This window comes from Ursus americanus, chromosome 11 (genome assembly GCF_024610735.1).
Source record: "Ursus americanus isolate L20-20 chromosome 11, mUrsAme1.1.p, whole genome shotgun sequence".
NCBI lineage: Eukaryota > Metazoa > Chordata > Mammalia > Carnivora > Ursidae > Ursus > Ursus americanus.
In genome coordinates, this window is record NC_142137.1 from 25,429,411 (window position 1) to 25,443,138 (window position 13,728).

General features: G+C 37.5%; 1 protein-coding gene across 1 annotated transcript in view; it reads right to left on the minus strand.

The window, feature by feature from the left end:
- Positions 1–1,147: 1,147 nt before the first annotated feature.
- SNX3 (sorting nexin 3) overlaps positions 1,148–13,728 on the minus strand; it is a 41,630-nt gene continuing 29,049 nt past the window's right edge. The window contains exons 2-4 of the mRNA XM_045806945.2: positions 9,122–9,217; positions 3,303–3,427; positions 1,148–1,919 (exon numbers count right to left, since the gene is read on the minus strand). Of these exons, the coding sequence (XP_045662901.1) occupies positions 1,814–1,919; positions 3,303–3,427; positions 9,122–9,217 (327 nt within the window). The 3' untranslated portion in view covers positions 1,148–1,813. The remainder of the gene's footprint in view (positions 1,920–3,302; positions 3,428–9,121; positions 9,218–13,728) is intronic.

Sequence of the window (13,728 nt, forward strand, 5' to 3'; positions counted from 1 at the left end):
ACGTGGCCGCCCGGCGCTGTCGGAGGCCCATGGCCTCTCCAGCTTCCGCCCACTGGATTCAGTAGCACTCCTTAGCTGCGACAACCAAAAACGTCTTGGGCTATTGCTACATGTGCCTTGGGGGCAAAACCAACCCTGCTTGAAAACCACTGCTTGAGAGGAAATAATTCAGACCTACCATTATTACTCCGTTCTGCGTACCAGAAACCGACAGCCTTTGAGGTTACTTCTCTAGCTCACTGAAACACAGTTCACCTGTTGTTTAGCTGCGTACCTTCTGAATTTATAGTAATTGAAATGTCCAGTTTATGGAATTGTGAAATATTATTTAAGCGACAAAAGGCCTTAGAGGGCAGTTCTGATTCCTAGGGCTTCCAATCTGCTTGGTGGACATCCTAGTTTGGCCCAGACCAAAGCTGGCTTCCTCTCAAATGGACTGGACTGCGTCCAGAGGAGACACCTCTGGAGTGGGAGGACAAACTTTCCTTACCTTGGGGTTTAACTCGGGGTCACAACAGGTCCCCCCAAACCACCAGATGTTGTACAGATTCAAATTAGAGACCACATTCTGGCTGCAAAGGTCTGGCTACAACACAAGTTAGGCAGCAAGGAGTCATGCATTTTCTGGTTTCTTATCACTTATCACTTAACACAAGTCAGGCTAGAACACTGTGCCCTTCTCCCTTGGTCAAAGAGGATAAAGTGTGCCACGATCCCAAACCAAAGAGAAAGCATGAGTCTGCTGACCTAGAAAAGGGTTACTACACCCTTGCTAAGTGTGTTTAAACAAGTTGCTCAGACGAACTAGGAAAAAAATTCCTCTGAAAAACAGGAGGCACGGTATTGACTTATCTCAAAAGGCCTTTTAAGAAGAATGACTTGAGATTATAAAGCATTTTTCAAATACACAAAGTGCTTCATAACAACTCAGTAAGCTTTAGGGAATGCCTTCTTTAGCACATCACTTTTTTTTGTTGTATAAAAGAAAATACCCCAATTCAAAGGGTGTAGCATATTTGATATCACCACTGTTTAAGAGGAATGGAGTTACAGGAATGAGAAGTGTATAATTAGTAAATAATCCCTCTCCACAGTGAGTTAAGCAGGACAGCCATAAAGGGGGAAAAAGCAGCCGGAGGCAACACCATCAGTGCATATCAGAAATGCTTTTTTATTTTTATTTGAAAACAACTTAAATTTTTAGACAAATGATTTTAGTATATAAATTTGATTTTGTTTTTATACAGAATATAAAGATTTCCCTCACTGATCTTCCATGTGAAGGGTATTACAAGCCTGAAGGGAGAGACCTTCTGCACACAGGTTTGTGTCTTATGCACGGGGGACTGGAAACCAATGGCGTAGTGCTTCTATACATAAATTAGGTCAAGGGACATCACATATTAAAAAGGGGGAAGAGAAATATTCTAGTTAATCAGATTCAAGAAGCAAACAGGACACAAAAACTGTGCAGGAAAGACCGAGTCAGTAACTTTAGTTAGGGCACTGCGGGTTCTACTGGAGTAACAGGTCTGCGAGTCGACAGTGTGGACCACATTAAAACAACAAGGAAGAGCTATTTATATAGAAAGGCTGGAATGAGGGATTCTCACTGAAGCAAATTAACTCCTTGTCAACTGCCAAAACAAAACAAAACAAAACCGAGCATCTGAATGTTAGTATACTGAAGGCATGTTATACCAGTTTCTGTGCGGCATGCGAAAAGTTAGTTAGAACTTCTTCACTGGTGCGTATGAATCATTAATAGTCACGGAAAGTTTTTGTGGTTTTTTTTGCCCCTTCTCACCAAATTTCAGGCATGTCTTATTTTAGATGGAGTATAGCTTTTATCTATAATTTCATCCTGTAAAAACATGTGAAGACAACGTTCATTCTGTGCCAGAGGATGACCAGCGACCCTAGGAATTAAAAAATACAAACTTAGTCCAATATTTTTCAGAAGTGGGGCTGGGGGGGGTCAAACACACATATTCTAAGGTTAAAAAGCATGTACGATTTAGCAATAGTGTTACTCTGGACTGCTCACAAGGCTACGCTCTATCAACGAATGGGAGACAGCTCCTTTCCCTTGGCTCACTAGGGTCATTTAGACAACATTTAATCACTAGCTTTGCACTGCTTCTGGGACACGTACCCAATTAACTGCTTCATATGTTAACTGGTATATTCACTCACAAGAAACCTAAATGAATTTTAATGTTAAAAGTGAAACATGTCATTAATTCTAAGAACCCATTTTAAAGAAGGAAAAGATATAGGATCAGAATTAGAAATATCCTGAAGTTCAATAAAAGCTCAAAATAGAAAGAGGCATAAGTGTCCAATTTTTTTCTTCTTCTTTTTTTTTTTTTTTTGGCTTGCTTTAAAGGTTTCCATTGCAGACTAAACATAAGATGAAAATGGGTAACCAGACTTCTATTTCTGAATTAAAAAAAACACCTCAGCTAGCACTGCCTTCCCCAAAAGGAAAGAGAGTGAAGGTTACGGGCTACAATAGATAACTAAAAGTTAAAGGCTTTGTACAACTTTCCCTCCTGTGTAACCACTCACAGATCTTCAATCTTTATTACCAGATAAAAACTGAAGTGTTGATTAGTACGTAAATTCACACAACCATATTCTCCAGCATTTGACCTTATTTGGTCAAATTTAAGGCCAATGCACAATGATAGCGACCCCTTTCCTGGCATAATTCTATTACTCTGGCTTTTTAAAATGGCTATACTTCAAAAGGAGTAAAATTAAAAGCTAGAAATTTTGGTTTAAGAGTTTCTAAAGTAAAAAATAAACAATCTCAGGTCTTCTTAGATTTTGAAAAAAATACATTTTGCCATGGAAATTTTAAATGTGTACTTTACACAAGACATGCTGATAATACCTCCATCTGCAATCAAACAAAATGATTGCGAGTGTACTGTAAGTTTTATTGTTCATGCTAGAACATACCTTCAATAAGAAAGAATCATAAGTAAAACTGTATTTTTTAAATGCTGCAATTTTAAATGTAATTTGCATAAATTAACCATGAAAAGCAAATACAAAACTTAGGTCAACACAAAGATACTCATTTTAATCACTCAAGTGTGTTAATATTTATCACATGATCTTCAACTTGTTATGTACTTCTACTTTATTTAAATGGTACAAAAAGTTAGTTAGGAAATGGCCAAAAAAGAAAAGCAGTGTTACTGTTTAGCTTAATACCTAAATTACTAGTATTTACCCGAAGTCGTCTTGGAACACTATTCCCTCTTACTCCTCAAGGTACGGAAAGTACTTACTTGTTTATAAACTGCTCCAGCCCTTGCTTCCTTTCTTCAATAAAATTGTCATCAAATATTCCATCATCTCCTCTAAAAGGAAGCTGACGCAAAAATGCTTTTCCAGGGAGCGGGGGAACTACAACCTGAAAAAACACAGCAAAGAAAGTTCTTGAAGATGCTGACTGGGTTGTAAAAATTTATAGAGCACAACAGGAAGACAAAGTATATGTTCACTAGGACAGCCACCCCACTGTTAAACCAGTTTAAATATAAATAAAAATCATTAAAAAACACACTGAAAAAAGATTCACTGTTTGGAGGCAAGATAACCAAAATGCAGACTAGCCCATCAGACTAAGGCTCCTCAGTGGCATGGCCCATAGCTTAGTTATCGTTTTTCCTGAACTTGTCGAGGCACAAGTATACAGAGAGAACGTTCGAGCAATGCTGCAATAAAGGCTGCGATGCTCCAGACAGTCCAGATGCCACTTCGGGGAGACAATGCTGTCTTACAGGGGAAACCGCAGGGATCAAAACCAACTTTCAGTCACACGAAGAAACGAAGTATTATAACAAATTCTCTCCAGCATGTGTGTGGTCCACTTCCTCCACCCCATAACATCTGCACATACTCTTTCCAACTTGTGTCTGAGCAGCATTTATGAAATAAAATAACCAACAATTCTGTCAGCGCTCTTCCATTTTCTAAGGCTAAGAAACATGCCAGCTTTCTCCCACATCCACTGCCTGCCCTCCCCCGGGACCGGTCATTTCTTTCTTCCTACACATCGGAATATCCTAATTTTCCCCTTCAAAGCCTAACTGTCCTCTAGGGCCAACTTATACTGACCTCTCTCTTCTAGGAATTACCTGGAGCTCAAATATTTGTTTGAGTTAAATAGCACATAGGTATTTATTTCACAGGTTAGTTTGGTTTCTCAGCCACGGCACTACTAACATTTTGAACCAGATAATTCTTTGGGGGTGGGGTGGGGTAGGCAGGACTTTCTTGTGCAGTGCAGAATGGTTAACAGCATCCCGGGCCTCTACCAACCAGACTGGGGAGCACCCCGGAGCACTCCCTTGTTGTGACAATAAAAACGGTCTCAAGACACTGTCACAGGGCTCCTGGGGGACAAAACTGCCCCTGGTGGAAAGCCACCAATACTCCCTTCAAATAAGGATCCTGTCTCAGGCTTCCTACGGTTATTTTAAGAAAGGCTGGGCACACAACAGAAGCTCAAGTATCTGTTCAATGACTAACCACTTAGCTGGATCCATCTCTTACACAAAACAGAGAAAAGGAGTAAGCAAACAATTCAGACAAGAAGAAATATAAATAGTAAACACCAGTAATAAAATTACATGCATTCTAAAAATTTAAAACCCTTGATACAGTTTCTGTCCTAAAACAATAATCTAGCAGGGTAAAAAAAGGAAAGATCAACACAACTTCATACCGAATAGCAAAGAACAAAATAAGAGCAAAAAAGAAACACAAAACCAAATGCCCAACACGGATTTCCTAATTCCCTCACAGATCTACTCTTCTCCCAGATGACCAATGACGAAGACATCTGAAGATTTGTCTCGGTACCTCTGCCATAGCGTTCTCGAATCTCTCTCCCTATATTAGCATTTGTGAAGTTGAGTGTTAAAACCTGCAGGGACCTTACAACTGAGAAGCGGAGATCATGACCACTAACTGAGCTTCAGGAGAATGGCCATCTGACGGGCACGGAAAACATCTGTATGTATAAAGCTATTATTAAAAAAAGAAGCTAGAACCAATGTACTAAACAAAGAACTACCACCAATTCAGAGCATAATTTAGCATGAAACTTAAGACTACTATGTATTATCTGCAGAGATATATTCTTCCTAACTAATATTCAAAACAGTCACTGAAACGGATGGTGAGGTTGTAGGTAACAGGATTAATAATCTACAAAAATCATGAGTGGCTTGTTCAGCTAAGATTCCAAAGATCCTCTTCAACATCAAATTACTTTTGCTTAAGATCTAGTTAGAGTTCTTCTTACTAAGAGTCATTAATCCAAAGATATTTGTGTACATGTGGGGTGAGAAGAAGACAGGAAGATACTTGGGCCAGAATAATAAAGAAAAGCATGCTAAACTAAAAGCTAGAAGATTTCACCATAATGACCAGTAAACACAATAAATATTACCTACCTACTTTCTAGCCTCATATAACAGATTTTGGTTAAAAGTACAAATATATAAACAAAAATAACTTAATTGTTCTTAGCAATACTGTAATAAAAGTTCATATAGGTTAAACCCTTCAGATATTTAACTGGTCTCCTATTAAACGTGAAGTACTGTGCTTCAAAGGACAGCAATTATGTGAAAATAATCCATAAAATGGGAGATTTCTGCAAATCACATATCTCATAAGGGAATTGTAGGAGTTTTTTATATATTCTAGATACAACTCAATAATAAAAAGACAAACACTCTATCAAATAGGCAAAGGATCCGAAAAAAAGTATTTCTCCACAGAAGATTTATAAACGACCGGTAAGTACCTGGAAAGATGACTAACAACACCAGCCCAAAGGGACGTGAAAATCAAAACCAAAATGACACTGTACTTCACACATACTAGGACAGCTATAATAAAGACAGATAATTGTAGGGACACCAGGGTAGCTCAGTCAGCTCAGGTCTTGATCTTAGGGCTGTGGGATTGAGCCCCGCATGGGGCTCTGCACTCAGCAGGGACTCTGCTTGAGATTCTTTCTCCCTAACCCTCCCCGCCCCCACCCCGGTACGCGCACACTCGCTCTCTCTCAAATAAATAAATAAATCTTAAAAGGAAAAAAAAAGACAGGTAATAGTGTTGGTGAAGATAGAAAAGTGGAACCCTCAGACATTGGTGGGACTGTAAAAATGGTACAGCTGCTTTAGAAAACAGTCTGGGAGTTCCTCAAAGTTCAACAGTTACCATAGAACCCAGTAAATCCACTCCTACGTACATACTCAAGAGAAATAAAACGTATGTCCAAAAAAGAGCCTGTACACAAATGTTCACAGAAGTATTATTTGCAATAGTCAAAAAGTAGAAACAACCGAAATGTCTACCGACTGATGAATGGATAAATAAAATAAAATAAAATGTATATCCATGACAGAATATTATTTGGCAACAAAAAGAAATGAATTACGGGGAAAAAAAGAGAAACCAATCAGTGAGTAATGTTAAAAACACCCTCAGTGAAAGAAGCCAGCCACAGGAGACTACATATTCTCTGCTATTTCTGTGGAATGTCCACAATAGGCAAATCCACAGAGAAAGTCAATTAGTGGTTGGAGAGGGCTGAGGGAGGACAGGTTGAGGGAGAAACTGGTAGTGACTACTAATGGGTATGGGATTTCTTTCATGGAATGATTAAGATGTTCCAAAAGTGACTGTAAAGACTGTTGTATAACTTTGTGAATATACTGAGAACCAATGGATTTTACTTTAAATGGGTGAACTGTATGGCATGTGAATTATATGTCAATGAAGCCATTATTTTTTCTGAAAGTGATGGCTACGTGCTCCAAATGTTTATTAAACACTCCAGTGCGCCACATGCTATGTTAAGCAAAGCCCAAAACCTGTCAAGACACTTCTTCCCATAAATCAAACAGAGAAAGACAAACACTGTATGATCTCACTTATGTGTGTAATCTAAAAAAATCTAACTCCTAGCAACAGAGAGTAGCAAATTAGTGGCTGCCAAGGGTTGGGGGATGGGGGAAATGGAGGACACTGGTCAAAGGCTACAAACTGCTCGTTATAAAATGTTCTGGGGATCTAATGTAGAGTATGGTGACTACAGTTAACGATACTGTATTGTAGACTTCAGAGTTGCTAAGACAGCACATCTTAAATGTTCTCACCACCACCACCAAAAAAACCCAAAAACCAAAAACTATGTGAGGTGATGGATATATTAACTAAGCTTATTATGGTCATCATTTCACAATATATACCTGTAACAAATCACTCTGCTGCATGCCTTAAACTTACACAGTGTTATTTGTCAATTATATCTCAATAAAGCTGGAACTTCTTCCCTGTGGTCATAAATAATTTCTTCTTTGTTACCCAAAACTTTCCTAACTTGTTTTGTACATTTAGATCTTCAAACCATCTATAATTTATATACAGTGAGTTATAGATTTTTATTCCTAAACAGATAGTGAAATGTTTCAACCCCATTTAGTGAATATAAATTATTTTCCCTACTGATGGACAATGTTATTTTTGTTACAAACTAAATAAGCATGCAAGTCAGCTTCTAAGTTCTATTACATTCTGCTAATCTATCTGCTTATCCCTAAAGCAATACCAAACTGTTTTAATTACTATAGCCTTAAGAGGAACTCTAATGTCTGCATGTGCTCAGTACCTGCTGAAAATGATTTCTGACTCTCCCTGGTGTTCTCTTTGATTATAAAGTTCACATATATAAATCTGCAAGTTTATAAAAAACCCCACTAAGATTTCTATCCGAATTAGGAGATAATGCTTTACTTTGATCAGGTCTACTGTTAAAATGTCACCTCTACGTGAGCCCTTCCTTTGACAACTCTTTTTTACTCTCCTGGCACTCCCTACCTTCCCTTGGTTTTTGTTTTCTTTAGAGCATATCACCATCTGACATACTATATATCTTATTATTTTTTCTGCTTTCCCTTCACCATCACCTGACTTTCCTAACTGAATGTGGGGACCACGAAAGTGGGCACTTAATGTGTTCACAGCTCTACCTGTAACTCAAAGAACATACAGAATAGCTCTCAAATGTTTATAGAGTAAATGAATCTTCAAAAGTGAATATTCCAAACCAAGAATGTAGTTATTTCTATTTATTTAAAGTTCTGCTTTTGTCTTTCAGTGAAGTTTTAAAGTTTTCTTCACATGGGTCTTGTATTTCCAGTTTTATTCACAGATATTTTATACTTTGATATTCTTTTGAGCAAAACTGTTTCTGCTTTACATTTCGATGGAATGCTATGATTTATATACTATACCAGCCACAGGTATCTGGTTCAGAAGTTTTCCTTCCATTTCAACTTATTACACTTTAGAAATGAGCGCAAGCTAGCCTTAACCTACTTCAGGGCTCCTACGTATCAACTTCTGATCTCCTTCTGACACAGGGCTAAAATTACGGACATTAGAATGAGACCTTGCCCTGCCTTGATTTTTTTTTTTTTTGCAGCCAAAGCCATTAAATTTTAAGAGAAGACGACTCTTACCAAGGTATACAATGTTTTTAAATTGCATGTCGCAACCTATTAGACCGGGGCCATCATTTAAAAAGCTAAGCTGAAGAATATCAGCACGTATTGCAGAGTAAGGTAAGTACTGGTTTATGAAACTTTTGCTATACGTACATGTGTGATGATGAAAAAATGTATTGAGTCAGTAAAAGAAAAAAACTGCAAATACAATGATATATGAAATGTACTGAGGAAGAGAAACTTGGCAAGGTGTGGGGTGGGGGGACAAGACTGAAGGGGAAGATGAGAGAAAGGAAGGAAGTAATAGCAAAAGAGTTCTCAGAAGTAAGCATTATCCAAGTGTGAGTCAGCAAAGACCTCAACTGGGCCATTAAAGAAGACAAGAGAAGAATGAGTTCTAAGGAAAAATTACAGACTTCAACCATCTCCCATAAAATAAGAGAAAATTGAGCTAGTAGGAAAAAAAGAAATTATACTTGCTTTTACCCCTTTCATTCAAGGTAAGTTTTCTGAAAGCTCCTTATAACATTAAAATTCAGAGTGTTTGGCTTTAAAATCCCATTACAAATAATTCTTACCTTGCTCTCTCTTTCTAATTCACTTCGCAGCCATTCAAAGTCACTGTATCTTCTTCTAACAGTAGATTCCTTCAGCTTGAAAATAGGCAGATTTGTCTGAAATTAAAAAAAAAAAATCACTCCTAAGTTGAAGCATGGGACAGGGACTTCAAAAACAGGGCTGGGGTGGGGAATCTGTGTGTCAAACTGATAATATGGCAAGCCTGGTTACCTTAAGATAAGAAAACCATAAAGTTATTACGATGACATTTTACCTCTAACAAAATAAAACTTGGCTAAACGTTAAACTAGTCTATTATTTACGCTGGAGCACAACTTCTAAAATGCATGTCTGCACATCGGCTTCAGGAGGTCATTCTGGCTGAGGTCAGTTACATAAATATAGGCCATTTTTTCTATTTCAGTGAGCTGTAGAAATGTCAACTGAACAGGGGTGAGATAAAGCTAGCTCTGATTGCTATCCAGTTTAGATTAGTACCTTACACCATACAATGCTCATGGGGGAAAGAGACCTGAACTGCTTTGACATGATATACAAAATATTTTATTATGATGACTAGATTAGATGTTTCACAATGAAAGAAATGAATAAAAGACTATGCTTAATGGTCTTCTAAAAAAATGCCAGAAATTAGCAGGGATAGAGGGCAATATCGGCACTGTTACTACTAGTAAGAAATCAGGAGTCATACACAATAAATCAGGTTCACAGATTCACAGCTTTACAGGCTGAGGCCAAGTTTAAGAATTGAAAACATAATGCCCAGTACCTGAGGTTACATTGGAATGGAAACTGTTCTTTACAAGACTGCAAGGACCACTTATGGCAACTTCTAAAAGTAACAAGAAAGATTTCTATTATCTTTTACTGATCCCTATAAAAAGAAAAAATATACCACCCAAACCCACTTTAAAATGGTTTATGATTAAGGACTATTAGCAGGAGCAGTATACCACCATGATTTTATTATCAAGAATAGAATTTAAAGTGCACATAGTATCACAAAGTTTACAGGGGACAGAAATGATCTAACACAATTAATGCCATACCATACTGAAAATGCTATTTAATACTATATGGTCTTAAGATTGTATATATGTATTTTTTTAAATATTTTTTTTTTTTAAAGATTTTGTTTATTTATTTGACAGAGAGAGACAGTGAAAGAGGGAACACAAGCAAGGGGATTGTGAGAGGGAGAAGCAGGCTTCCCACCAAGTAGTAGCCAGATGCGGGACTTGATCCCAGAAAGCCGGGATCATGACCTGGGCCGAAGGCAGACGCTTAACGACTGAGCCACCCAGGTGCCCCTCTTAGATTATATTTTGTCTTTAATTTGGTCTTTGCATGTGTAGAACAGCAAACTGTTTTACAGCTGAAAAGAAAAAAGTTAAGTGTCACCAGAAGGGACATCATCCATCATGTAAACCTCACTCTTAAGAAAATGTCAATCATTTGTTAAACTTAATGCCACTGATAATTGTCATTCAGCAAAATAAAAGCTTTTTATTCAGAGCCTAAAACCCATTTTGTAGTAGGTCTCAATTTTTTCCAAAGTGTATTAACTTCTCCATGTTGTATACCTTATAGCTTGGAATCTTCTACAGATGCTATTGGGCATAACACTGGATAGGTTTCAAGCACGAAACCAAATCTCACAAGAGGTTTAAAAGCACTTGAATTTTCTTTCCCAGGTAACCACAACATTTGTTCATTGTATTAATGACTAAGAGCAAAATTGCACCTAACAAGACTCTTATTATACTAAAAGTCAAGCTTATATTTAGAGATGCTGGCTTGCTGTACAGCAGGGTATTCTCATTCCCCACAGGGAATAAAATTAGGTCCCCTGGGGAGCAGGATGATAATTCCCAGAAAGAAAGCACTGGATTATTTCTCTCTAATTTCACCCATTGGCTTTTTAACCAAGTTCACCCTTCCGCATTAAAATATTAAGTCTTTGTAAGTGTCTAAAGATAGAAAGGCTTTTATAGAATTGAGTGTTTTCTGCAGGTGAGATTTTACATTTTGAATTCCCTCCTCTCAAATTACTTTACAAAAAGGATTAGCTGCTCTCTTTATTCAATATGTTAAGATCAAGCTTGTGAAAAGAGTTCCCTAAGAATTTTCATACTTCTGGGTACGGAAGTCCATAAAGTTAATCTCTGAAACAACATATCAAGCTTACAGGTACAATGTTGAGGGAAGAGTGCCAATTCAGCTCGTTTTACCTTTCCATTTTCCCTTTTGAACTTTTGACACAATCATGGTTATATCTGATTCACTTTAATAGAAGGGGAATGGGAAGGAGAAAAAGTCCATTCCTTTCTATGATTAGCTAATAATTTGATAGATAAAAAAGGGTCACAGTTAAAGACAATTCTGCTCAGCTGGCTATGATTTCTCTTTACATGAGGACTGCTTTATTTTGATAAAGTCACATCATCTAACGCTTACTATTTGCCCATTACACCTGGAGTGGGGAGTTTGCCGGTTAACTTCCTTCTCATCAACACGAACGTCTTTCAACTCAACTTGATCAAAATAAAAACGAAAAAATGTGGAGGTGTTTTCTTTAAGCCATTATTGATTATAAACTCTTGATCAGTCACTTTCAACTTATTTAACCCTCATAAAATGTTCCATTTTGGTTTTCCAAATAGAGAAGAGTAAGGATGATCACTTTTTTTAAGGAGGACTCAACTATTTTTACAATTTGGGAACATTTATAAAAGGGCTAGTGCTCGGTAAGTTGGAGAATATAATGACTGAGATGGAGCCCTAACCCTTTTGAAGCTTATATTAGGGAAGTTAAAGGATAGGTATACAAAAAATTTAAATTTCCGTGGTTAAAAATACCATACACCATAAACAAAAACAAAGTTGAAACACCAAGAACAAATTGTAGACAAATATTTGCAATATAAAACAAAGGGATAATTTTATTAAAATGTAAAGAACTTAGAGACCAATTAAGGATAAAGATGAATAACCTGACAAATAAAACAGGCAGAACACAGAAAGATTAATGGCCAATAATGTTCAACTTCACTCACACAAGAAATGCTAGTTAAAACAGTAAGATCCCATTTTTCACTCAGACAGGCAGGTATTTCATTTTTTTTTTTTAAAGATTTTATTTATTTATTTATTTGACAGAGATAGACAGCCAGCGAGAGAGGGAACACAAGCAGGGGGAGTGGGAGAGGAAGAAGCAGGCTCATAGTGGAGGAGCCTGATGTGGGGCTCGATCCCAGAACGCCAGGATTACGCCCTGAGCCGAAGGCAGACGCCCAACGACTGAGCCACCCAGGCGCCCCCAGGTATTTCATTTTAATACCTAGTGATGGTGAGGAGAGAGACAGACACACACTTGAAAAATCTGCTGAGAGTAGTAAAAACTGGTACAACCTGTAAGAAGGGCATTTTGGTGACATCTATCACTCTTTTAAATGCATATATCTTAAAAATAAGATGAAAACAGAGAGGCAAACCATAAAAGACTCTTTTTTTTTTTTTTAAGATTTATTTATTTATTTGACAGAGAGACAGCCAGTGAGAGAAGGAACACAAGCAGGGGGAGTGGGAGAGGAAGAAGCAGGCTCCCAGGGGAGAAGCCTGATGTGGGGCTCGATCCCAGAACGCCGGGATCACGCCCTGAGCCGAAGGCAGATGCTTAACGACTGCGCTACCCAGGCGCCCCACCATAAGAGACTCTTAACCGTAGGAAATAAACTAAGGGTTCCTGGAGGAGTGTGAGGTGGGTGATGGGGTAACTGGGTGATGGGCATTAAGAATGGCCCTTGATGGAATGAGCACTGGGGGGTTATATGCAACTGATGAATCATTAAATTCTACCCCTGAAACTAAAAATAACAATAATAAAAAAATAAAAGCATGTATCTTTTAAAAAAATTTTTTTTATTATACTATGTTAGTCACCATACAGTACATCCCTGGTAAAAGCATATATCTTTTAAGCCAACAATTCCACTAGGAATTAATCCTACAAATATTTCCACATATACAAAGAGATAAGGGTATGTAGTAGTTAATACTTAAGCATTGTTCATGTAATAATAAAACAAAATCTAAATAAAACTGTTACAAACATAAAATGAAATATTATACAGCTTTTACAAACTAAAATTCAGCCACAGGCTGATCAGAAAGCCTGCCTGAGATATGTTAAATAGAAGTTTCAGAGCATGTGACTTTTTTTTTTTTTTTTTTTTTTTTGAGTATGTGACTCTTGATCTCAGGGTAATGAATTTGAGTCCCATGTTGGGGGTAGAGACTGCATAAAAAATAAAATCTTAAAAAAAAAGTTTCAGAACAGTATATACAGTATGATACCATTTGCATAATAAAAGCATAAAGGAACTGATACTGGATTTGGCCAGTATTCTTTTAACACGTGGAGTAAGCCATACTGTACAAAGACAGTTGAGAATGGTTAAATCGTGTGAACTGCATGCTGAGTATTCTAAAGCACAGATCACGGAAAACTGAGAAGGTGAAACGGTGCCCTGAGTACCTGGCTAAGGTATGTATCTGTGAGCACCATGAGTTAATAAACATCTCTGAACAGGAAAATAACTTTGAA